This window comes from Sphaeramia orbicularis, chromosome 4, assembly GCF_902148855.1.
Source record: "Sphaeramia orbicularis chromosome 4, fSphaOr1.1, whole genome shotgun sequence".
Classification (NCBI taxonomy): domain Eukaryota; kingdom Metazoa; phylum Chordata; class Actinopteri; order Kurtiformes; family Apogonidae; genus Sphaeramia; species Sphaeramia orbicularis.
Window position 1 is genome coordinate 13,721,800 of NC_043960.1, and position 27,218 is coordinate 13,749,017.

General features: G+C 34.9%; 2 protein-coding genes across 4 annotated transcripts in view; both read left to right on the top strand.

Moving 5' to 3' along the window:
* The first annotated feature begins 1,700 nt into the window (after window positions 1-1,700).
* On the top strand, window positions 1,701-13,695 carry lamp3 (lysosomal associated membrane protein 3). The gene is made up of 7 exons (XM_030132678.1): window positions 1,701-1,825; window positions 4,223-4,327; window positions 6,437-6,519; window positions 8,679-8,801; window positions 10,404-10,476; window positions 10,583-10,753; window positions 12,343-13,695. The coding sequence occupies exons 1-7, from the start codon at window positions 1,765-1,767 to the stop codon at window positions 12,480-12,482; spliced, it is 756 nt and encodes a 251-aa protein (XP_029988538.1). The 5' UTR covers window positions 1,701-1,764; the 3' UTR covers window positions 12,483-13,695.
* Window positions 13,696-15,323: 1,628 nt separating this feature from the next.
* mccc1 (methylcrotonyl-CoA carboxylase subunit) overlaps window positions 15,324-27,218 on the top strand; it is a 38,067-nt gene continuing 26,172 nt past the window's right edge. For 2 of the 3 annotated variants that reach the window (XR_003935202.1, XM_030131804.1), the window contains exons 1-16: window positions 15,324-15,608; window positions 16,104-16,147; window positions 17,573-17,712; window positions 17,830-17,925; window positions 18,262-18,383; window positions 18,793-18,940; window positions 19,018-19,139; window positions 19,242-19,353; window positions 20,386-20,467; window positions 21,036-21,163; window positions 21,267-21,450; window positions 22,831-22,940; window positions 23,708-23,924; window positions 24,035-24,121; window positions 24,791-24,840; window positions 25,406-25,543. Coding sequence is in view for 1 of the 3 variants with exons in the window: in XM_030131804.1 (XP_029987664.1) it covers window positions 15,553-15,608; window positions 16,104-16,147; window positions 17,573-17,712; window positions 17,830-17,925; window positions 18,262-18,383; window positions 18,793-18,940; window positions 19,018-19,139; window positions 19,242-19,353; window positions 20,386-20,467; window positions 21,036-21,163; window positions 21,267-21,450; window positions 22,831-22,940; window positions 23,708-23,924; window positions 24,035-24,121; window positions 24,791-24,840; window positions 25,406-25,543 (1,836 nt within the window). In the remaining 2 variants the exon portion in view is untranslated. Of the gene's footprint in view, window positions 15,609-16,103; window positions 16,148-17,572; window positions 17,713-17,829; window positions 17,926-18,261; window positions 18,384-18,792; window positions 18,941-19,017; window positions 19,140-19,241; window positions 19,354-20,385; window positions 20,468-21,035; window positions 21,164-21,266; window positions 21,451-22,830; window positions 22,941-23,707; window positions 23,925-24,034; window positions 24,126-24,790; window positions 24,841-25,405; window positions 25,544-27,218 lie in introns of all 3 variants that reach the window. The other variant, XR_003935203.1, reaches the window with a different exon arrangement.

The following is a 27,218-nucleotide window of genomic DNA, read 5'->3' on the forward strand; positions in this document are numbered from 1 at the left end:
TTATCCAATCCAATACAGCTCTATTCGTAAAGCACTTTAAAACAACCACAGTGGACCTAAGTGCTGTATAGAAAAATAAATAAAAACCAAAATAACAGAGTAAAATACAAGAATAGATTAATAACAAATAAACAAATAAATAAAAATACAGGAGAATAGATAAAACCTGAATAAAAGAATAAAATACAAGAACATAAAAAGCTGTGCAATGAAAAACAACAACAAATAAGAACACGAAACCAATACCAAATAAAACAATTGAATAAAAATAATACATTCAAACATCTCATGTGGTTTCAAAAGCCACGGAGAAAAGATGGGTTTTAAGAAGGGGTTTAAAAACAGACAGAGGCGGCCTGTGTGATATGGAGAAGCAGATCATTCCATAGTATAGGAGCTGCTGTTATACATAATGTTAAAGAACTCATAGATACCTACTCAAATATACTACATGCATATAAGTTACTCTGTTACACGATAGAGACTGTTGAACATGAAATATGTCCATGTGTTACCACTAGATCGGACCCAACAGTAAAAGGTAATGCCAGTTACAGCAATGGTTTCCAACCTTTTTCGGCTCGTGACCCCATTTTAACATCACAAATTTCCGGTGACCCCAGACATTTAAAACAGAGACATTTTTTGTTTTGCTAAAATTTATTTGTTTTTGATCTTGTAATAGTTTGCTATATTATGTTGCAAATATACGTTAATTTTAGACGACATTTAGTCTATATAATGAATATTATGGACGGAGGCAGAAATTCATGTGTAGATTACTTCACAAAGGGAGAATTTTATTTTCCTTAGTCAGGATATGTACAGTCAGTCCAGCCTGTATTTACAAGGCTGACAATTAATACTGAACAAACAAGAACTCAAACTATGAATTATGAAAGAGCTGCAGCATCTGAAAAATCTCTGAAATATCGTGGACCAAATCTGTGGAATAATCTAAGACCTGAACTTCAATCAACATCTACTTTATCATTGTTTAAAAAGCATCTGAAAAGGACTTTAATTCATGAAAAAAATGTAAGGCTGTGTATCACTTGATTTGTATTTGATGATTTGTAATGTGGATTACATTTTTTATTGTTCTTACTTTAGTTTATTATTTCAGTTATATTGTTTTTTTTTTTTTTTAATTCTTTTTTTTAGTTTTTTTTGTTTTTGTTTTTGTGTATTGTTCATTTCGGGGGAGGTATTCATATAAGCCTTCTTTTTGGCTTCTAACCTCTCCTGCACAATTTTGTTACTTGTTTGAATGTTGTTTTTTCTATTGCTGTTTTTATTTTGTGCAATTAAATTAAATTAAATTAAATTAAAACAATGAACAATTGACAGAAAAACAGTACCACAGTGCTTCAGTTTCAGCTTCAGTTTGTCATGTCTTTTATGTATTGGGATTGTCTCTGTCAACTCACCATATATTTTTTATCAGTAAGTTTTTTTTTTTTTTTTTTATCAATTACTAGAAATTTCAGACAACCCCATTTCAATTCCAGGCGACCCCATGTGGAGTCCCAACCCCCAGGCTGAAAAACACTGGGTTACATATTTGATGCTGTTCACACTTTGCAGCCTTTGTTGGACTGACTAAAATCCTCGGTGGTCTGTGTTCCACCTCCTGACACTCGTCACTTCCTCAACTCAACTGTTTAACTGTCTCACATTTACAAGTAAAACCACAGCTTCACAGCATTTCTAAACTTGCAGCATCATTCTGTTCTGTTCTGTTCTGTCCTTTTCTCTCCAGCTATGATGACAAACGCTGCCGGTGGTGGATGGGGCCTTTTGTTCATGGCTGTTCTTATTCCAGGTGAGTCTGTGAACATATCTTATCACCAATCCACATTAAAACAAGTTTTGTATTTTTTCTTGTACTTCTTCAAACAAACTTTGAAACAAACTCAGATAAAAAGAGCAGCGTCACTTTAGTGTCACAGATCCTCAGATATGCATAGTGTACATATGAGTTGTGCTTGATACTGATATATACTGTTTATAATGCTTCTAATTTATCTTTAAGGGGTAATTCTTCCCTTAAATGAATGCGTGTGTGTGAGTCTGTGCTGGTTGTTTTGTGGTTTTCCTCCCACACGCATATCACTGGTTCACTCACACCTTTCATGGTTCTCACTTTATCTATCTGTGGCTTAAAAAAAGTAATACAACTACACTATTTTGTTGTATCGTAGTACAGAACCATTTATATAACTTAATTTAATTTGAAATGTGATGGAAATAAAGGTAGTTCAACTGAGAATAACAGATATTTACTGTTAAAGGTTTGGAAAATAAATACATGTTCAAAATATTCATCATGAAAGCAGTAATGAGGAGATGGATCACATCTGAAGGCCTTTTGGTTGAGAATTGAAAATAATGTGGTTCATGGTATTTTTGTTATGAAGAAACCAACGTTTATTCTAAGCCCAGAACGAGAATAGTCTGACAACTGCCGGAAACCTTTGCCTGAATATGCACCTCCATTAATATCAGACTTATCAGTTGTATGTTTTTGCCGTTAACTGTGAGATTTCCCCAAGATGGGATAAGTAAAATCTTATTGTATATTATGTCATGTCATGTCATGTCATGTCATGTTATGTTATATTATGTTATGTTATGTTATGTCATGTTATGTTATGTTATGTTATGTTATGTCATATTATGTTATGTTATGTTATGTTATGCCATGTTATGTCATGTTATGTCATGTTATGTTATATCATGTTATGTCCTGTTATGTTATGTTATGTTATGTTATGTTATGTCATGTTATGTTATGTTATGTTATGTCATATTATGTTATGTTATGTTATGTTATGTTATGTTATGTTATGTTATGCCATGTTATGTCATGTTATGTCATGTTATGTTATATCATGTTATGTCCTGTTATGTCATGTCATGTTATGTCATGTCATGTCTTGTTATATCATGTTGTGTCATGTCATGTTATGTTATAGTATGTTATCTCATGTTATGACATGTTAAGTCATGTTATGATACGTTATGTTATGTTATATCATGTTATGTCATGTTATGTTATGTCATGTCATGTCATCTCTATCTTATCTTATCTTATCTCAAATTATCTTACCTTACCTTACCTTATCTCATCTCATCTCACCTGACCTAACCTGACCTGACCTTATCTTATCTTACCTTATCTTATCTTATCTTATCTTATCTTATCTTATCTTATCTTATCTTATCTTATCTTATCTTATCTTATCTTATCTTATCTTATCTTATCTTATCTTAGCTTATCTTATCTTAGCTTAGCTTAGCTTTGCTTAGCTTATCTTATCTCATCTCATCTCATCTCATTTAATCTTATCTTATTTCATCTTATCCTTAAGTAAACTAACAAATTAAACTCATGCAGTTTTAAATTAAGTTGCCTCTATATTTAACCTTCCTTAAGTAGTTTATGGCCATTCATTGAAATATTACCCTCCACATTTTGCATTTTTTCACTGAAAATCAGATATTTTCCTCAATTTACATCATGTAAATGTTATAAAAGCTCAGAGTAAATTCAATGTTATTTCATCAAAGTAGTAAAAAATAAAGAAAGAGTGACTTTATCAGCAAAATAAACATAAAAACAAGCATCTACAACTGCTGGCATTAGAGTTTTATTGGTGAATCCATGTTGCAGAAGATGACATGTTTCCATGTTCACTACACAGCCTCTGAATGTCCAAATAGGTCACACTGGAAGACCATGAAAAAATGAAGAACTAGATTTTATCAGAATTACTGAAAAATATTGATATGATTATTTGTTGAGAAGTTATTAAACCTTCTAGAACTGTTGATGCTCTTGGTCATCAGCAGTTCTTTAAGTCTTTGAGGGTTGAACTACTCTAGTGTTGTTTCGTTCTCCTTCTCTGTTAAATCATACGTGTTTAAGTTTATAGTTACATGTACGTTACAAATTTACATTTACTTTTGGTTTGTTTTCCACTATTTAGCTTCCTTTTGTTTCCATCTTTTCACCTTAAACCTCTTTATCTTCAGTATTTTTACTTGTGCATGTATTTGTTTGGTGTTTACTTGTTTCATGAATGTACTTTTGATTATTTTTTTGTCTTTCTTTTCTTTTTTCATTATTATGTGACAGAATTGAACAGAACATTGAGAGCTGTAGTGTTATATCACACTTACTCCAAATAAAAAATGTGTGTTTGTGTGCATTGACCAGGTTTCCACCACCAGAGAAATGACAGCTCCATCCAAACCGGATCAAACTCTAAGGCTCAGATCTACCAACCGGTCCTGCAGCCGTCTGAGTCCATCCCACCCATAGGTACAGAATGAACAAACACCAACACATAAAGGCCGAGTAGTTAACACTGACCTGTTTTATTTGCATTTAAAGTGTCAATTAACACAAACTAATAGACTTACTTTAATACGATGCATTTGTTAAATAAGAAGCTTTTGTCGTGTATTAAAGCGCACACAGTGGATTTATTCACTGGATTCATTCATTTATCTGTTTATCACCGTTGTGGCTACATTTATAGTCTCTTTTGTTCAGGATGTGACCCACAAAACAAACAAAAAAAACACTCACAGACATTTATTAACGATGCTCTTCTCTGTGGTTGACTTTACTGGCAACAATGAACTGGTTGATTTAACACTTAGAATGGTGAATTGTGGATTGTGGTTCGAAAACAGACAGATCTACGGTAAATGTATAGTTATCTCAGACCAGGGGTGTCAAAGTCATTTTCTTTCAGGGGCTTCATTCAGCCCAATTTGATCTGAAGTTGGCCGGACCAGTAAAATAATAAAATAACTCAACATGAAAGAACTGAAATTTCTTGTGCAATTTTAACAATATTTTTCCTTAACCTACCATTTCTATATATATGCTTTACGAATCGGATCTACAAAGGCGTAAAACATTTAGTAACAGGCCAAGTATTGTCAAAATTGCACTTAATTTTCTTTAAACATTTCAGGTTGTTCATATTTGTTCAGGTTATTCCCTTTTTTTTTGTTAAAGGATAGTTAAGGAATGTTATTTTTGCATTAAAAGAAAGAGAAAATTTGGAGTTGTCCTGATTTATAGGTTTTTCTGCTGTTGTTCTACTTGACATAATATTGGTCTGAATGTGGAACCTGAACTAAAACGAGTTCAACATCCATGAATGTTTATATTTTCAGTGTAATTTTTGCACTTTGTAAATTCATCCACAGCCCAGATTGGAACCTTTGGTGGGTTGGTTTTGGTCCATGGACGGCATGTTTGACACCCCTGTCTTAGTTCTTAGAAGTCATTTCAATTTCATTGCAAAAATTATAGCATTAAAATTATTCTTCACTATTTTATTGTTTTTATATTAAATTTTTAATCTGTTTTTAGATTCAGATCTAAATCAGTTTAAATCAAATTTTAGAAACAAAAAACTGACATTAATAATCATAAAAATATTTCAATGGCTTAAATCTCAATGAAATGTTAATATAATATACGTGAATTTATTAATTTATTGTATTTATTCAGGTTCTGACTGTGATTGCCTTTTTTTATTACTTGTTTTTCCTCAGATTTTATTTATTTATTTTCAATGTTTTTTTTTTTAGTATTTTTATATTTATGCTATTTTCTTTTCATGCACTGTAAAAGGCATAGCTTTCATTTTGCAAATGTGCATGTCATTAAATTCACTAGTTTATGTTAAAATTGCATAATCCAAATGGACATCTTATATGAAATTAAGATACACTGTTGACCCTAAATTTAGAATAATGTTGTTTTCAGACACATTCATCTTTTTATTCTTATTCAATACACATCAGTAATCAACTGTGACCTGGTGCAATGATTACATAATGAGTCCCAGTTACACTTAATCAAGATTAAATCACATTGTCAAAATCATTTCATGAGAGAAGGTAAAAAAAAAAAACAAAAAAACCCCAAAAATATTCCAACTTTGTGTACAGGAAGTTGTACATAAATCTTAAATTTGAAGAGATACTTTAGAGCCAACATGAGACCATATTCATGTTTCTGATCCTTTGTTTGTCATCAAATATTTATCATTTGTGCCCAGCATTGCAATTACACAGTGATCAATGCAGAAATAAAAAATAAACAACAAATACACTTTGTTTAGCCTCCCATGCTTCCAGCCCCATCATCACCCACATATAAACAAAACAGAACAAGCAAAGAAAAAGACAGAAATAGAAAGAATGGAAGAAAAGGAAATAAATAAATCAGAACGAATACACTCATGTTTTATTAATGTACAGTCAGGAGCATGAGTTTCTGGAATACACAACCAACCTGCAGCGGCATGAAAACAAATGTTGTTTATTTCACTGAAGATAAAAGTAACTTTCCATTGTGTGTGTGTGTGTGTGTGTGTGTGTGTATTGTGTTGTGTTTTATGTGCAGGGATGTACACGCTGAGAACCCGCGCTGGGAAACCCTGCATCAAAGCCTCGATGGGAGCAGAGTTCATTGTCATCGAAAAGAAGGTTTGAGGCTGTGACTGGATCAGCAGTGTGCGTGTGTGTGTGTGTGTGTGTGGTGTGTGTGTGTGTGTGTGTGTGTGGTGTGTGTGTGTGTGTACTGTTAGGGCTGCTATTCACAGTGTGTATCTGTGTTATTATCTAGTGTTTCAGCAGTTATTGCAGCAAGTCTGTGTTTGTGTCAGCATCTCTGTTTTTGAGGTGTTACAAGTTGGTTTCACCGTTAAAAGAAAAAAAAAGTCTTTCAATAAGTGAAACACAAACTGAGATGCTAGAGCTGATGTACATTATGAAACTGTATGATAAGATAAGATAAGATAAGATAAGATAAGATAAGATAAGATAAGATAAAATAAGGTTAGATTACATTAGATTCATTTAGATTACATTACATTACATTAGACTTTATTGATTCCAAAACAAGGAAGTTCAATGGTCAATGCAGCAACAGAGTAAAGTGCAAGAAAGAAAGTGTACATACAGTACATAAATATAATGCAAAAAAACTAAATAGTGCAATAAAAATTAAAAACTAATATTAACCCTTTCGTGCATAGTGGTCACTACAGTGGACAGCTATTCTACAGCTGTTCTCTTATATATTCATGGATTTTGTTGTTCTTTTCGTTGTTCTTTTGTTTTTGTTTTTTCTTTACACATATCTTTATTAAAGTTTTAAGACACTACATGTTTTTTCTGACATGAACTGGTAACATTATGTAGATCTCTCCTGAGGATAAACCCCCAGAATCACAAGCCTTCCCCACAGTTTTCACACAATTTATCAGTAAATACATGTTTCTGTGTGTCAAAAATTAAACGTGTGGTGTCCAGCTGAATGGAAATTTTTGCAACTTCATGAAAAATAGATTCATAAGAATTTTTTTTGTCATTATTATTTTTCTTAATGTATTTTTAAATTTTTTTTAAAAAATTATTTTTATTTTATTTATTTATTTTTTTTTTTTTTCAGAAGAAAATTTTCTATCACATTGTTTTTTTCATGCCTAAAGAGGAATAAAAACACTCAGGAAAAAATTTTTGATTAAGGTTCTCATAATTCATGCATGAAAAGGTTAATAAAAACTGTACAGACTATAAACATATTCACAACAACATGATGTATACTTGCACATGTTTTTGTGACATAAATGAGAAGTACTGACTTGTGACTCTGTCTTGTGTTATAATAATAATAATCTTTATTTATATAGCACTTTTCATACATTAAAAACTGTAGCACAAAGTGCTTTACATATCAGTTTAAAAATCAGTACCGCCCCCCACCCACACCCACCCACTCACCCGCACACACACACACACACACACACACACATATACATGCAAACCCACAAGCTCACACATACTTAAGAAGACTGACTAAGCACGGGTAGACCAGAACAAAAATGTACAAGTAAAGGTAAAAGATCAATTTAGGAGGCACTGTCTCAGGGAGCCATCCGCACCAGGAGGCAGCCGCCGACCCCGGCGACCAGGCACCAGCAACCCAGCCCCGCATCCCAACTAGTGGGAGAGGGCCAACTGGGACCCCCACCCACCAGAAAGGAGCGGACCCCAGTGAGAGAAGGTGCCACAGCCCCCGGAGTCCACAGCCGCCCCCCGGCATGGAGGGCTCCCTCTGATGAAACACCGGAGAATAAGAAACATTAAAAAGATATAAAAGAACTGATTAAAAGAAGCTAAATTTAAGACATATATGAAAATAATAAAAATATTAAACATTAAAATGATAAAACAGAAGCACTGGTTAAAAGAATCTTAAGATATATATATTAAATATAACTATAAAACCTTTGCGTAGATAAAACAGAAGCATCAGTTAAAAGCCAAATTAAAAAGGTGGGTCTTGAGCCTGGTTTTAAAAATTTCTACATTCTCTGCGGCCCTGAGGTTCCCTGGCAGGCTGTTCCAGAGGCGAGGAGCATAATGCTGAAAAGCTGCCTCTCCATGGGTTTTTGTATTGGCTTTTGGAACTGTTAAAAGGCCAGTGCCAGAGGACCTCAGGGTCCGCGAGGGTTCATAGGGTAAAAGCAAGTCTAAAAGATAAGAAGGCGCAAGACCATTAAGACATTTAAAGACTATTAAAAGGACCTTAAAATCAAGGTGTTATCATGTATTATTTGTTTCCTTTGTGTTTCCTACAGACCTGGTACTTCAACCTGGACCCGTCCAGAGTCCAAACCACTGGTTACTGTGAGAAACAAGCTGCTCTAATGTCTCTAACGCTGCCAGACAACGCTGCCAGTCTGCAGTTCACATTCAGAAAGGTGCAGAACATTCAGAAACACACAACACATTTGACCTTCTCTGTGGACATTTCATGATCCTAACAGCTGGTACTTTGTGACCTTTCAGTGATATTTAGCATCTGCATGTTCCTGTAGCATATAAAATGATCATGAAAATGAAAACAAACTGAAGAGAAAATGAAAAATGGACACAAAATACTGACAGGAATAATGTTTATATATATGGTGCATCTATATTTGAGTTATAGAGGAGAGGAAAATGAATCAGTACTAGATGACAAGTCAACAAGGTATGAATGTAATAAACCATAGTGTTTATGACATTCATGTTGTCTGTGTACAGCACTTTGGCCAATAGTGTTGTTTTTAAAGTGCTTTAGAAATAAAGTTGACTGGGTTCATGACCGTAAAAATAAGAATACATGAGTAAATGTCAAAAATACACCAGTAGTTGTGCTCATGTACTGACCTGCAGCCATTACATATGACTGATACTGAAAAACAATGTACCACATCTGTTTTTTGGTCCCACTGCTGTGCAACATCTAAGCCCTGTAAAACCTGACCCATCAAAAACCAGCCACAAAATTAAATTTTTTGGAATTGAGGTGTTCATTAGACCTTTTAACAATATCCAAACAAAACCTTTTGCCATATCATTTTGTTTATGATATATTTTTGTATCACATTTGATACATTGTTTTTGTTTTTGTTTTCTAAAGCACCTTATTTACCTGTACTGTCAAATATGATCCACACGTTTTTGACAAAATTCAGCAATCAATTTTCAAGTAACTATGCAATGTGTCAGTACTTATGTATAATTTTTTTTTTTTTTTTTTTTTTTTAAAAACAACATAAATGTGCTTCTTAACATAACTTTGAAAACTGCTGTAGACTTTCCTGCAAAAAGTGTGTGAATGATTTAACAATAGCGGCCATATTGAAGAAGGGAAAAAAAAAAAAAAGCCTTCCACTGGTTTCAGTGGGATGAGAATCCACCAGGGGGCAGAAAACACGTATAGGGTCACTTACAACAGTTTTTTTAAGGCAGGTATCGGTCTCAGAACCTGGTGTAACCTGGTGTAGCAAATATGATACAAATGGATTTATAGGGTTAAAACTAAAATTGTGTTGCAAAGGTGCACAGAAATACACAAACTGTCCAGATCTGCGTATGTGTGTCTGATGCATTTACACCATAAAAATCCATGATCACTGGTTACTCTTCTAATGGAAAAGGAGGTTTTAAGTTCAAAATCAGTTAAGATATATATATATATATTTTAGGTTAATCAAAATGGTTAGTTTAAGTTAGAGTTGCAAAATATTTACCAATAATCAATTTAGATCAAGTATATGGTTACTTTAATAAATCTCTGGGTAAAATTTTGTTAGATTTATGGAAATAACTTTGGGTCAAACCAGCTGAAGAGGAATGTCCATGCATATTCAGAATAACAGACTCTGACTAAATGAGTGAAATGAATCATTTTTCTTACTCTACTTTTCCGCTATAATGTCTGTTCAATATTATATCCATATTTATCCACATGCATATCTACATGAAATGTGTGTTTACCTGTGAATCTGTTTTAGATTTTGTACTTCTGTTTGTAGGAAAAGGATGTCTTCTACGTCACCAAGATCACCGCTCATGTGTCTCCTCTGCCGGTCTGTCAGAAATGTGCCAGTAAGACTCGTAAAACACATAACAACAGGACAGTTATATTTACCACTGCACTTTGATAATATCCAAACAATCCAAATTTGTGTGTTTTGTACCGTCTCCATTCTAGATAAGACTTACTCAGGTTTGGTCGACCATGAGAAGCTGTTCAAGACCACAGATGGGCGGAGCTTCAAGTGTAAATCTGAGAACCTGCTCCTGATGTCGTCTGTGTTCAACGTCAAACTCGTCCCTCTGCAGATACAGGCCTTCACTGTCCCCAAAGGACAGTATGGAAAAGGTGACTGAGGGTCCAGCAGTGCAAGAACTACACACATCCTTAAAATGACTAATAGCATGTGAAAATATACTCAAGTATGAAATGTAAGAGTAGTCAATGTGCAGTGAAATGGTCCCTGTCAGTGTTTTACTACCAGGATTCATCCTATTAGATGTTCAAGCTAAGCACTTTTTTTTTTAAATTCTGTTTTTATTGAAAGAAATTAGGTTTTTACAAACACTGAAAAATTTTACCAGTAAACTATATACATTCCGAGTGGGTGTAAAAAACAAAAATATTTACAGCAGCTCATTATTGTCTTGGCATACAGGATTTCAGAGTAAAGAATCAATATATAAATAGATTAATTAAAACATAGAAAACACAAAAACATATTTCCTTCAGTTAGAGGATTTCAGAATCCTCTAACTGAAGGAAATACGTTTTCCTAAAGAATAAGTGCGCACACTAAAAAGACCTACAAATGTAAAAATATAGTTTTCAGAAGAGTCATAGCCTTCTGTACGTCCAAATATTCCATATATGATGTCACTGAAAAGCTGAGAAACTGCATCTTACTTGGATTATTTTAATGTAATAATAGAATTATTGGTTCAAAAGTTATTAAATATTTATATCAGTAGATTCTGATAGTGACTATTTAGGTCTTAGAGGGTTGAATAAGATTTGTGACAATCAAAGAGGGCATTAAAAGTGTTTATTCTGCCTAAAATAGTGGAGAATTTTATACCTAACCCATAAAGGAAAGCTTAATCCTTCAGTGTATCACAAATATTAAAAATAAACACACTGATTTTTATCACGAGGGGGATTGGAAACTGTAATCTGAAAAGTATGAGGTGGATATAGAAGAGGAAGAAGTGCAACATATACATCTTTAAAATAATGGAAAAGAAGTATAAAGCTGCCTTAAATGGAAACATTCAAGAAAAATGCAAAGATCTGTAATTTTGTACTTTAGAAGAGTAGACGAGAGTTTCATGGAATGTGAAAACAAACATTTTGGTGCAGATTTTCACAGTTATTGTTTTGGTTTTTTTTTTAACCTTCTGTTTATTGGTTTTTGTTATTTTTTTCATATATAAAAAAAAAAAAAAAAAAAAAAAAAAAGAACATAGTTCCGACATAATACAAAAGTCCATCACAGAAAAACAACAAGCAGAACAAATCCCCCCCTCCCCTGGCACACATCCCCTCAAATCACAGGAAAGATAAAAATAAACAAATAAATAAACAGTAAATAAAATACAAAATAGAAGTACAAAATTTCCACTTTAAATATTACGGGAAAAAAAACAAAAGCAAAAAAACTGTATATCAAAATGCTCAGTCAAGAGAAACATAACAGATTGCACTATTCACATAGATCAGAAAAGGAGTCCATGTCTTTTCAAAAGTGTTCGAGGCTCCAGCTAATGTCAAACAAATTTTTTCCAATTTGAGAAAATAAAGTACTTCCTTGATCCATTTTGAGAAGGTTGGTGGAGATGAGGATTTCCACTTACAGTTATTGTTTTTTAAATTCCTAGTGAATTAATGACAGAACACCTTGTCCTCATCTTTGTTGTTGTTTATCTTATGTTTATCAGAGGTGGAGTGCTGGGCTGACTTCAACAGGCGGGTCATTCCCATCGTCATCGGGGCCACGGTGGTCGGTCTCATCCTGATCGCTGTGTTAACCTTCCTGTTCATCAAAGACCGACGCAGACAAGGATATGAAAGTCTGTGAGAGGCAATAACAAAAGAGGAGACGGCTGATTTCTGACGTCAAAACAACAAATACAACAGCTTTATTAAATTTATGTTGGATTTATTTAGGATAGAATATGATTATTTTGTTATTTTCTATGGTCTTTTGTCTTTGTTATCATTATGTAACTGCTTTACATGTTCTCTGTGCTGCTTCTTTCAACAGCCTGATGTTTTTGCTTATTGGATTAAGTCATGGGTTGGTAAATTGAATAATATGCAGAATTGTAAGCAAGTTTTTTTTCTCCATTTAATCTATTTATTCTTGGAAAAACAAATTGCAAAATAAATAAATAAAAAATCAACAGAAGAAAATTCAAATGTTAAAAAATGAAGCAATATAAAGCAAGTTATTTTATAATCTGCAATGAGGAACTGCTATATTTGAAGTGTTGAGCATAGACTGTAGAACATATTGAGTAGAATTAAATTAATGAATGGTCTATTAACAATACATGAAAAGAGGTAAACATCCACAAAAAATAGGAGGTGTGCAGGATCCCAAAATTAACCATGAAAAAATAAAGGAAGGTCCACAAAACCTGTGAGCTCCCAAAACATTTATTCAGCAACGTGACGTTTTGGGCCGAGGCCCTTCATCAGACTGAGGACAGACAGACTTACACAGGAGTTTTATATACAGTGTCTAATCACAACACGTAACCTGTAATATATGTCATTTCAGAGAAACAGAAAAAATTATTTTAAAACTTTTCAAACATGTGATCAGTTATAAATGATCAAAAGTCAAATGTTTCAAATGTCCACAAATACAGTTACACAGGTGTTTTATATGCAGTGTCTGACCACGTATGATCAATTATAAATGATTAAAAGTCAAATGTTTCAAACGTCCACAAATACAAATACAAAAGACTATTTTTGACCACATTGAGATACGCCCAAAATAGTCTTTTTGCTTTTGTAAATCTATTTTTGTAAATCTGTTTTTGTAAATTAGTGAATAAGAACTGTGCACACATGCTGAATGTGGTGTTTGTCACCACATTCAAATGGACAGTATAATTACATGGACCTGTATAAATGCAAAGAAATTTGACTAATACCTGTTTATAAAATTCATTTTCATTTTAATTTATTCAATCATTCCAATCTAAGTGATTAGAAAGGACCAGGATGAAGAAAACTTATAACACCTGCCCCTTTCTTGAAACATCTGCTCACATCAGATAAGTTGCCATTACAGTTATTACAGTAAACAGTTTACCTGATAGTCAGTGCAAATAAAATAAATCCAACATCCATAAGTTGAATTATATCATCACATGCTTTTATAAAGCTTCTCTATTTTTTCCTTATACAACCTCTTAAACTGAAAAATATTTGTACAGCTCTTCTCTTCCACTGCCAAAGAATTCCACATCCTGACACCCACAACAGAAATACCAATTTTCTTCAAATTAGTCCGCATCCTTTGCTGTTTAAAATTAAACCTCCTTCTATGTTCTTCATCCTGTGATACTAAAACAAATCATCTCTGCAAGTTTGCAGGCAAAAGTCCGTTTCTCGCTCTAAACACAATCAGCAATGTCCTTAATTCAACCACTTCTTTAAACTTAAACAATCCTGATTTAATAAACAACTCATTTGTATGTTCCCTGAAATTAACATTATACATGATTCTTATTGCTCTTTTCTGTAATAAAAACAATGGTTTTGTGTTACTCATATATGTGTTGCCCCATACTTCAATACAATAACTCAAATACGGCACAATAAGTGAACAATATAAAATTCTCATTGCTTTATAATCCAACACATATTTTGGTTTACTCAATACAGAAATAGACACTTTTTTTTAACATAAGCAATATGTGACTTCCATGAGTGCCACTTCCATGAGAAATGTATGAGTGCAAAGCAGTCGGATCACTAAAAATTATTTGTATTTGTGGACGTTTGAAGATTTATGACTGATTGTATGTATGATAAGGTTAAATAAGTTATTTTCTGCTCTTCTAAGATGACGTATTTGCAGGTCAAGTGCTATTGTGGTCAGACACTGCATATAAAACACCTGTGTAACTGTATTTGTGGACATTTGAAACATTTGACTTTTGATCATTTATAACTGATCACATGTTTGAAAAGTTTTAAAAGAATTTTTTCTGTTTCTGTAAAATGACATATATTACAGGTCACGTGTTGTGATTAGACACTGTATATAAAACCCCTGTGTAAGTCTGTCTGTCCTCAGTCTATTAACAATACAGCCAATTTTTGGATTGCAAACATGACTTGTAAAAAGACAAGTGCTGTGGATGATTTTTTTAAAAATTTAATTGTAATTCATTGCTTGATTTGTTGAGTCTGTTTGTATGACTGTACTGACGTGAACATACTGTTGTGGATAATTCAGTTACTCCATTATGGATTGTTGTGGTTCAGTGCTAAAATTAGGGAGATAGTATAGGTTGATTGTTGTATTAAGTTAATGATAAAGGTGTAAAAACACTGAGGGGTAGGATTAAATAAGTTTATACTTCTTCCTACTCCTTTTAGACCATGCAATATTCAGACTTGTATGTGCTTGAAGATAGATTCTGTCCATTTAAATGTTATTTTATTTATATCTTAATTGCTTTGTTTTGTCTTATTTTTCTTTGCATGTTCGAAATAAAATAAATAAAAATAAAATAAAATAAAATAAAATAAAATAAAATAAAATAAAATACTTGATTGACGAAGAAACGCCGCCATCTTGTGGTCACTTTTTATGACTGCAGCTTCCTCCCCACCTCCATATTAACCTTTCTCATTGGCTGTCGACATTACGGGTCCTCAGAAAGGTCAAAATAGATAACATACACACACATAATAATTATATTGGTTTTACGTCAACTACAGCGACATAAAATTTATCTGCTACACACCTATCTTTTATTTAACGCGAGTAATTTCTTAATTTTACTCAGACTCTCCTGTTTATGACATTTATTAAGTTACAACTTCGCGTTTTTTCTCCCCAGCTTGTTAGTTCTGTTGCTAGCGGCTAGTTTAGCTTTAGCTAGCCACAGCAGCTGGTAGCTATGGCTGCAGTTATCCTGAGTTTCCCTACTCTCCAGGGTCTGAGGATATTTACACAGTGAGTAGACTAAAACTCTGGTGTGTTCTGTCTTAAAACTCTCCTCACATAACCTTATCAACCAGCCTTTATAACCTTCTTCACGTTGGTTTACAGCTATCAAATTTACCGACCATTGAATGATACGACTGTGCTAACAAAACAGAAGTGTATCAATGACTGGACTCATAAATTATCTGCTGGTGCACATAGTTAGCTAACGTGAGGAATGTAGGCTATTTCGCTCTCTCAATATCTAAATCTTTCCCATCCTGCGACCGTCTGGGTCAGATAACATCTGTGCAAGGTTAAATAAAGGTAGCAGGCACACAGCTAGCTGCTACAACATACTGATTTAGTTTAAGACTTCTGTCAAAAGCATCATGGTAGGTCAGGTTTGTGATTATAATTACTGAAATGAATCCTCGTGTAACACTTGGTGAATGCAAGGTTAACTGTGCCCTTCACAACCAGAGAAACATGCCTGATATACAACTTGTTTACTCTCCTCTTCAGAAAACTGTCATGGACCAAAAGAGGGGTGAGGCTCGTTTCAGGAGGTGAGTGAATGTAATGTTCAATAGTTGCACTTTGTTATAGACTTAGGGTCATTTCATATCAACTCATTTAGGATCTCCCAGTTTATGTCAGGCATGTTAACTTTATGGAACTTTTCAAAATCCTTAAGCTCTACTCTAAATAGGCTACAGTTTTACTTCTGATTATTTTCTTTTTTCCCCTCTTAAGCTGGATTTCATCATCAGCTTGTGTTCCGTAAGCCTGAATAATTGCTTATTTTTGTGCAGCATTAGGTTGGAATTTATACCAAATATCCAAGAAACCCTAAGGATATTTCGCAACATGTATAATGTTGTATAATATCTAATATTTCCTGTTTTTCTGGTTTTGTCCACTCTAAATACAAGGAATTGAGAAGAATCTTTATTTGTCTTTATATATTTTATAAGCGGATATGCAAAACACACCGAAATTGACCTTCTGCTTTTAACCCATCACTAGCTGAACATGCAGGAACACACCACACACTGCAGCCTAGGAGCAGTGGGCTGACATGTCAGGCACCCAAGGGGCAAATAGGGAGATGAGGTGCCTTACTCAAGGGCACATCAGCCAACAATTTCTCTGCTGGTCCAGGCAACCAAACTGGTGACGCAGCGAGCACAAACCACTTCTCCAACCCTCTAGGCCACAGCTGCCCCCAGGTCCTTCATTAAAAAAAATATTAAGTGCTGGGAGACTTTTTTAAAATAACATATTTCAGCTTTATATGTATGTCAGCCATGAAAATGAACCATTTTCCCTTAAAAGTTTCAAGAATATTTGAAGTTGTCCTTTAAAAATTTTAGTCAAAAAGCGGGGTTTTCAACCCCAAAACCATGGAAGTAGCTAAGTTCTATGATGGAATAGAAAATAGTAATACCCCAAGAGTCAGTGTTTGGTTGCAAAACATTAATAATCATTGAAAATTTTCAAAAAGTAAAGCTGAACTAAACTGAATGGATTTTTTTGGAAATCAAATTATTTTATTAATTTGATTTTAGCAATAACTGAAATAATCAGGAAACGTGTATCATTTTTACATTTTAATCCAGTCCAGTAAAAAATAAGCAGGTGGTGATGTTTAGACTATAATAATAATGATAAAATACAGCTCTGAGAGCCAAAGTTAGAGCTTTAACTTTAGGATTTGCGAAGTCCTGTGAAATTATTAGAGATTTTCACAGGATTTTCAAAATAACATCCATGATTAACTGGGAGGTGCTGCATGAGTTGATATGATTGAATCATTCCTGGTTTCAGACACTGGTATGTTCTGTTAGTGTTCAGCTGAAGTGGGATAGTAATGTTTTGTTCTCATTAAACAATTATGTGTGTTGCTACCCATTTGATTTCATAAATAATTGATGATATGGAGCTACATTCTGAGATTATATCAATGTTCATATTGTTACCATCCTGTCCAGGGGTGGCGAGGATAGAGAAGGTGCTTATAGCCAATCGAGGAGAGATTGCATGTCGTGTGATGCGAACAGCCAAAAAGATGGGAGTTCGATCTGTGGCTGTTTACAGTGAGGCAGACCGACACTCCATGCATGTGGCCATGGTGAGATAATGCATAGTTTTTGTTTTTTTTGTTAATATTTTCTTTGTTCACCACCTTCATGTTATTTGTAGTTGTCACTAGTGTATTGAGCTACTTTTTTCTTTGATTTGTTTGCAGGCAGATGAAGCCTATCATATCGGCCCTGCTGCATCTCAGCAGAGTTATCTTTCAATGGAGAAAGTTCTGGAGGTGGCAAAAAAGTCTGGGTCACATGTGAGTAATTATCTCAGTCTTAGAACAATTATTTGGTTATAATGCTGCTAAATAGAGAATTTGTTAAAGTTATGTGTAAACTATGATGATTAAATTTCTTTACATTCAAAATTTAATTTGTTTGTAATTGGTTCTAAGTGTCTGCGGTTCCCCATCCTTACTGTTTTATTTTTTTCTAATGTTTGTGCAATGTTGTTTTTTTAATTGTGTTGCACAAATGAACATGACTTGACTTTCCTTTAATCCCTTCATCTTGTTGCCAAACTGTGTATCAACCAACTGTAGGGTTTTTTTTTTTACACCTGAATACCTGTGTGTGTTTTCTTTTTTGTGTAGGCGGTCCACCCGGGCTATGGCTTTCTTTCAGAAAACACAGAGTTTGCTGAGGCTTGTAAACAGGAAGGCATTATCTTCATTGGGCCGCCTTCATCTGCCATCAGAGACATGGGCATTAAGAGGTAACTACACACAGAAATACAAAAACTATAGAACTGTAACAGGACTCAACAGTTAATCTAAATATTAGGGATTTCACTGTATGCAACTTGACCTCCAATATTAAGATCAAAATAAAATGTGCCACAACATACCTACAATTATCAGTGAAGTATTGTACAGAGATGCCCTGATTTACAAATGATACACCCCAGATTTAGGGCAACATGCTTATTTGATTTGGACAGTAATAATAATCGCATAATTTTTATTTTTTATTTTTTGGTGAAAATGAAACTTATAAATCACCCTCAATCAGCTCAAATCATGATTGAGTGCAGCATTGATATCTGTGAAGTCTTAAAACATTAACATAGAACAAACATTATATCAGTATTTAATCAATGATTCTTATTACTATGTCTTTTCCAGCACATCCAAACACATCATGTCCGCTGCTGGAGTACCAATCATTGGAGGTTACCATGGAGAGGACCAATCAAATGAGAGGCTGCAAGCGGAGGCTGCCCAGATTGGTTATCCTGTCATGATCAAAGCAGTTCGAGGAGGAGGAGGGAAGGTGAGATGGTTCAGATAAACCTACAGTAGGTAACTGTATCAAAGTGTCAGAGTAACGTTTTGTGTTTGTGTTTTTAGGGGATGCGTATTGCTCGTTCAGATGCAGATTTCTTAGAGCAGCTGGAGTCTGCGAGACGAGAGGCCAGGAAATCCTTCAACGATGACGTCATGTTGGTTGAGAAGTTTGTTGAAGATCCCAGGTACTGGCAATCAGTCTGTTCCACCAACAAGTTAATTTAGTTTTTTTTACCTAAATAGTTAATTAGTTGTAACATTTCTACTTTGGTATCTGTCTTCTGCAGACATGTGGAGGTTCAGGTGTTTGGTGACATGCACGGTAATGCAGTCTATCTGTTTGAGAGGGACTGTAGCGTCCAAAGGAGACACCAGAAGATCATAGAGGAAGCACCAGGGGTGAGATACATGAGCAGAAAACATCCTGATCAGCTACAAATGTCTATAAACTGTGGTAGACATGTTACCTTCTCACCATGACTTTTCCTTGTTCATATAATGAATTTTCTTGGAAAATAAATTTAAAAACCTTTTTTTAAGAAGATTGTAGCTCGTGAAATCGTAAAGCAATACTCCAAATCCATTTTTTCCGTAATCATTATTGAATTAAATGAAAAGTCTTCTGTATAATATTCTAAGCTTCAATAGTAGTTTATTTTTTGAAATTCGTGATGAGCGTGTAAGAAACCCTTAGGATAATTTACATCATGTGTTCTTGGAAGCATCTGTCACTGTTCTGTCATATCTGAAAGGTTCAATAGGCAAAACAGGAAATAAAATTAGAGCGTGTTCTATTGCAACCAGAGAAAAGTATGTAAATTAGCTATTTTCATATAATTATTGAATAATGGAGTTATTTGTATTTCTGCAATGTAAAGTTAAAGTTTCAAGGCAGTTCCAATAATTCTTGGCAAAATACACAGTTACAATATCTTAAAACTGTGTGTTTCAATTCCAAAGCTGTTATTAGCAAAATCTGTGGCACTAACTGTCTTAACATGGTGATGTGGACTATAATTATTACACAGAATCAAAATGACAAGAATACATGTTTTTAAAGTACCCTGTTTTGGATGTTCAGTATAATTTTCAACATCATCCAGTGAGAAATAAGCAGTTGATGAGGCTTAGAGTACAAACACTAATGAGGGGTTTGAGGATTTTGCAAAACAAACACATTAGCTTTCAGTTCCTTATTTATGACTTGGAAATTATGTCTTTGAATTAGAACCATTTTAACCTTGAAATAGGTAACATAATGGAAATGAGAAGTGGTTTAAACACATACCAGAACAAGACGAAGCATCAGACTGCCATCTTCGCTATCAGTGTAACGTGTTGTAAAAATGCAGCTTTTCCCAGTTGAATGCAGATTTCAGTCCTGTGTTTACATCTGTTTTTTAACTAATCGCGCTGTGTCTCCAAACGTAGCCTGGCATCAGTCCTGAGGTTCGGAGGAAACTCGGAGAAGCAGCGGTTAGAGCAGCCAAAGCAGTCAATTATGTGGGCGCAGGTGACATTCATATACGCAAAACACACAAACATACTCCTACTTTATTCACATATCATTTTCATTAAAGATCACAACATTTACATAGATGCTTAAGAAATAGGTCTAATATGCTTCGACATGCCCTGAAGCATTTCAGAGGGTAATTTTTTTGACATGTGCAAATGGTTCCACCCACTGTAGAGCATCTAATCTTACAGAAATATAACTGATTTGGGCACTGAAATGCTCAATAATATTTAAATCTACTTAAATAAAAGCTCTAGCTGAGTTTTGTTTAGCCTCTGCCATGTTTCTGTCCATTCAAACTCATCATGTCAGTAAATATTACTCCTACCTACTAATAAAAAAATGAAATATAATCATACAGCTTATTCCAACTAGAGAGAAACAGTCAGATGTTTTATTAATCAATGAAAATCCGTCCCCATAAAGTCAGATTAAGTCAGTTTCTGTGGATTGAGCTGTTTTTATGAGGCTCTTTTATTCTCTTTGGTCTATTCTTCTGTGTATTATGGAGGCAGGGTTTAATGTTTCAGTCACACACTGACTGTACTTGTCTGTTTTTCAGGTACAGTGGAGTTTATAATGGACGCTCAGCATAACTTCTACTTCATGGAGATGAACACCAGGCTGCAGGTGGAGCATCCGGTCTCTGAGATGATCACAGGAACCGACCTGGTGGAGTGGCAGCTCAGGGTGAGCAGAGCCAGTGCAGTGATTTGTCATTTTGCACTTTGAAAACGGAGTGAAAAAGGATCTTGTTTTTAGCGTCTCTCTGATCCTGGTTTCTGTCCTCTAGGTGGCAGCAGGAGAGCGCCTACCTCTCCTCCAGGATGACATCATCTTAAGAGGACACTCATTCGAGGCTAGAATCTATGCTGAAGATCCAAACAACGACTTTCTTCCAGGGGCGGGGCCTCTGCTGCATCTCTCTACCCCCCCTGCAGACTTGGACACTCGTATAGAGACCGGAGTCAGGGAAGGTGAGATGTGGAGATTTACCCGATGGATGGTGTTTCATAGTTATGGGAAACTTTAACAGCAGCCCAGAGAAATAAAAGACAAAAAACAGACTTCAAGTAAAACAACATCATCAGAGCCTGATTAATACAACACTGTAACCATTCCTTTGTAAGTTTCTCTGACATCTTATTTGCTTGTTATAGCCCCACCCGCCCTCAGTAAGTAGATAGATAGATAGATAGATAGATAGATATTAATCCTGAGGGAAATTCAAGTATTCAGCAGCTTTGCATACAGCACAAGAAGACAAAAAACAGACAGAACAAAACAAAACAGTGGGTTAGTAACCAGGTTGACATTCGTTACTAGTAGTGCTTTTTAATTCACTTATTATTTTTAACAAATAATGCACATTGATGCTGCTTTATGTTTTTTGCTGATAATACACATAAAATGTACAGTTTTATAGAAGAGATCAACCTTTGGATCAGGTTTTGCCTTCAGTTCACGTAGACAGAAACCTTACATGTTTTGACCACATGGCTCAGCCATACTGTTCATATCTGACAGAATGTTTCTCGAATTTTAAGGGAGTTTTTGTGTTTTGTTTGCATGTAATAGAAGGCGGGGCTGCACAATTCGATGGAAAAAGTCATGTTGCAATTATTTTCTTAAAGTTGTGATTTGGATTTAACATCCATAAAAACACACAAGAAACATATTTTGTGACTTTAAGTTTGCATGTGTTAGATAGCACCTCTCTCTTCGACCTAAAATATTTGGTTGTAATTATAATATACTGGTATATAAATATAAGAGGAATTCCATCCATCTGTCCGTCCATTCGAGATTTTTGTTTAACTCATTTCTTGAAGACTGTTCACCCAATTCTGTCCAAATTTGACACGTTCTTTACCTCTAGGAGAGCTGCAGTACACAGTCTGATGGTTGAATTTAAATTTTCAGATTGATTAAAGTTTTTTGATTTTTTTTTTTTTTTTTTTTTTTTTTTTTTTTAAGATTGAAAGTTAAGACTTGGACAGAATGTTACTTGTCTTGGTTTGACTGGTTTGACTTTAGTTGAATCTAGTTCACAATTATCTCTAATTTCAAGTTCTAAATTAATCCCTTGGTTGGCGGGCTATCGGTGAGCAGGAGGGGCGGTGGGTTGTGCACCGGGCGGGGGTATTAGTAAGCTCTTCTTACTTTTTCACTTTTTTATTTTAATTTGCACAGTAAAAATTTTGCTGAAACACCTGCAATAAAAGCATCTATTGAATGCGCAGAAGCAAACGGAAGACATGAGAGCCTAAATAAACAGTCCATTTTATGGAAGTCTCGAGTCCATAAGTGTGTTTAAATATATATCTGCTTTATTCTACACATTGGTCTGATTTCAGGGGACGAGGTGTCGGCTCATTATGATCCAATGATTGCCAAGCTTGTGGTGTGGGGAGAAGACCGATCAGCCGCCTTAAAGAGACTACGATACTGTTTACGACAGTACAATGTAAGTCAAATGATGCCCCTGTACCAACGATAGAATAATATTTAATAGAGTAGTTTCATTAGTTTTTATTTTCCATCTCAGTGCATTTTTAATTTGTTTCTTTAAGTTTTTGAAATTCTTTAGCTTTAGTTTCAGTGTTAATCTTAGTATTTTTGTTTGTGAGTTTTCAGTCAAATTCCAAAAGATAGAAAAAAAAATATAGTTGAGTAAAACTGAGCAAAACATCATATTGGTGTAAAAATATGTTCACTTCAGGCAGTTAAAAAACAACTGTTAAAGATTTATGTCAGCTGTTGTGTTTGTCAAGGAATGCTAATTGCACTTATGCAACTTTCTCTGATCCAAGATGCATGCAAGATGCAAAAAAATCCCCAAATGGGATTTTTTTCCCCAACTTTTGCCTGGTTTGACAACACCGACTCTCGACACTGCCCTCTGCTGGTGTAAAACTGGCACAGCTAAATTTATCTGTTAAACCCAAAATACAAGGGTTCTGAAAGAAAAAATATCTAAAGTAGAAAGTAATTTTCTTTAGTTTTGTAAGCATGTTACAATTTCAGGTGGTTAATGATTTTAGCAAATCCTATTTTCTTTAAATGTAACTTTGTTTAAAAAGTGTTTTATGGAATTTTAGCTTTTTCACTTTTTTGTTAACTCTGTTTTAACTCTCTAGCATGTTACTCTGTGGTGAAATGGTGAAAAAAATGAATATTAAACAGCTGTGCAATAATTTCCAGACTTCATCTTCTTCTCTTTGATCTCCTCAGATCGTGGGTCTAAACACTAACATTGATTTCTTGCTGAGTCTCTCTGGCCACCCGGAGTTTGAGGCTGGAAATGTAAGCACCAGCTTCATTCCACAGCATTACGCCGAGCTCTTCCCCGCTCCGAGGGCTCCGTCTGGGGACACGATCTGCCAGGCGGCCCTGGGTCTGGTGCTCCAGGAGAGGAAACACACACAGGAGTTCACACACACCTCTAATGGTGAGACGAGAGCATCTTATCGTGCATCTGGTCTATGAGAACAAATTAAGAGTCTTAATTGGAAAAAGTGTTAATGTGTGTGTGTGTGTGTGTGTGTGTGTGGTTTCCAGATCCATTCTCACCATTTGGCTCCAGCAGTGGATTTAGGCTCAACATACAGTTTACCAGAAACATGACACTACAGCTGGGAGACAAAAGTAAGTGGCAGTGTCGTTAGAGAAGATGGAGAAGTGTTCTCGACAAAAGATGGAGAGATTTAATTTTGTTTATTTAAAAAGTAAAAGATTAGTCAGAGTTTTCCTTAGGCTTGTAAAGGACATTTAGTGCTGTGATGAGTTTTGATGTAGGACTAAGAGGTATACTGTTATCAAAAAAATGATAAATTATTACAGTATATTAGTGCAATAATTACAAAATAGCTCACAGAAATCAAATCTTCTCATTAATGCGGTTAACACATATTCAGTGTCACAAATAAGGATGATTCTTATTTTAGAACATCTTTTTTCCTCTTCTGTGCCGTGCCTTGTTTGGGAAAATCCTGAGATCATTGGGAGATGTGGTTTTACTAAGAGGTGTAGATGCAGAGCTGAGGATTCGTTTAATTTAATGAGTGTTTGAATAATTAAGTGAAGTGCTGCTGCTTTTTGGCAGTTTCTTAATGACCTTATATTCATTATTTAGTGTTCCTGTTCAAAATGCCATTACAAGGCCAAAAATAAGTTCTATGTCTGCTGCTGTCTCACTGTATCATGGTCTTCAGTTCTTTGCTTGTTTCTCTTTACTTTTGCTGCTTTTTCTCATCTTTGTTTGGACATTTTCAATCTGAAAATGAATGAGAATGTTTCTTCTTTGTGTGTCTTTAGAAGTGGATATAGTCGTCACGTACAACAAAGATGGAAGCTACACAATGGAGGTGAGTAAGAATCCACTTTCTGTTATAACCGGCATCATTTGTGTTGTTTGTGCTTCTGTTGACAGGGTGCTCGTGCAGGTCTTGAAAGTCTTAATAAAATATGGAAAAAAGTTTCTCATAGTTGAATTTTAGAGTATGCCATAATCTTGTAAGATAAGAAATAAATGAGGAAAATATATTTAAAAAACTTGATATTATTTCTTTAACTGGTTGGTACTGTAATAATTCCAATGAAAGTTGTTTGTGTGATATCCATGTACTTTTGTGATTTTCATATGTTTTGAAAATGTTTCTGTCACTATAACATAATTTACTTAGAAGTATGCATTCATTTATTCATACATTTATTAAAATAAACTTTTCTACTACACATAATAGGTACAGTCTCAACCAAAACAGTAAGCACACAAGTATAAAAGTACATAAAGTCATGATCTTGGGGGAAAAAAAATAGCAGTTTTGAAAAAATCTGGAATTTTTATTGGGAAAGCAAGCACACAGTGTTGATGTCTGTGTCTAGGTTGATCCAGACTTGTTGATCATTGATTCGTTTCTCTTCTTTCAGATTGGTGGAGAGCTGTACCATGTGACAGGGGAAGTGGAGGTGGAGGGCGGAGCTTCGTTCCTTCACTGTTCTGTTAATGGGGTGAAGTCTCATCCCAAACTGGTGATCCTGGACAACACCGTGCACCTGTTCTCCACGGTACTGCCCTACTACTGCTTTTTTTTTTTTAATGTCCAGACATCACCATCCCATCTATATCGGTTGCTATGGTAACAAACCAAGCATCGCTGACTACATAGCTACACTGAAGACGCAGCTTAACAGTTGACTTCTTATGGTTCACTCCATACAGAAGCCTCCCTTTAAACTGCCACCAAACAATTTATTTCAGCATTTCTTTCCATAGCAGAATGGATTCTGCTCAGCACTTCTTTTCCTTGGGTTTGACATTGTTGTTGTCTCTTTGCAAATGACACAAAAAAACACTTTGAAATCTGTTTTAAGTGGCCAGACAGGGATACATCTAGAGAAATCTGATTGGAATCACAGTTAAAACCACCTCTAAATGTGCTTTGGATAAGATCTGTACAAACCCTCTAAAATCAATCAGGTGTACATTCACAAAAAGTCTACAGATTTGGGTCGGCAGTCTGAACAAGGCAGACTGTAATGGAATACATTATATTCTGCTGACAGAAGTATGAAATTGATTTTTTTTACCTTTTACAAACATTTTACCAACCATTGGTCTTGGGATATGTTGGCTTCAGACTCTGCTCAGAAACTAACAGCCTTTAAAATTCCACTTTGAGTCGACCTCTGGATTTTAGGTGATCCTAATTCAGTGAAGCAGTTGACATCTGTCATCTTGGCTCCACAGAGAGATTTAATGTTATTATATGTAACTCAGTCACAAGACGAAACAAGATGAGTTATTTATGGTGCTTTAGTGCATTTTGTGCCTTCAATTTGTTGATTCTTTTTGACATTAATGCTTCTGATACTTGATGTAGGTTTGTTTTGTCTCATGATTGTTTAATTTTCTGGAACTATATTCTGGTTTTATTGGGGTGTGTTCACTCAAGTGCGAAAAGGTGCTTGTCTCTAAATCGGATAAAGCCAACCTTCATTTTTACAGTGCGTCATACACTGATCATCCATAACATTTTGACCACTAACAGAAGAAGTGGTAATAATATTGATTACTTCATTACAATGGTACCTTTCACTGGGTTAGATATATTAGGCAGAAAGTGAACATTTAGTCCTCAAAGCTTTGTTGGAAGCAGCAAAATGAGCAACATAAGGAACTGAGCGACTTTTACAAGGTCCATATTGAAAATGGTGATGACTGGGTCAGAGCATCTCCACTACTGCAGGTCTTGTTAGGTGTTCCTGGTCTGTAGTGGTTAGCACTGACCAAAAAATGGACTAGGGACGGACATCCCAATCTCAGGACAATTGAACTTCAGTGGGAGGTGTTGGACAAATAAATCAAATCCATAGAAATCCCACCTCTCTACTTCCAGGACTTCAGGGATCTGCTGCTAACGTCTTGGTCCACATATCACAGCACACCTTCAGAGGTCTGGTGTAGTCTAGGCTTCAGGTCAGAGCTGGTTTTGTGAAAAAAGGTGGAACCTACACCATATTAGACAGGTGGTAATAATGTTATGATCACATAGATGCTGGATTGGTTGAGATCCAGATGTTGTTCTGTAGATACTTTTAGTAGCTACTAAACACTTTACACTGGGAATAAACAAGATGTAGAGATGCTCTGACCCACTAATTTGACCATTTTGCTGTTACTAATGCATCAACTTTGAGATCTTCATGTTCTCCTGCTGCCTAATATGTAATAAACTCACTG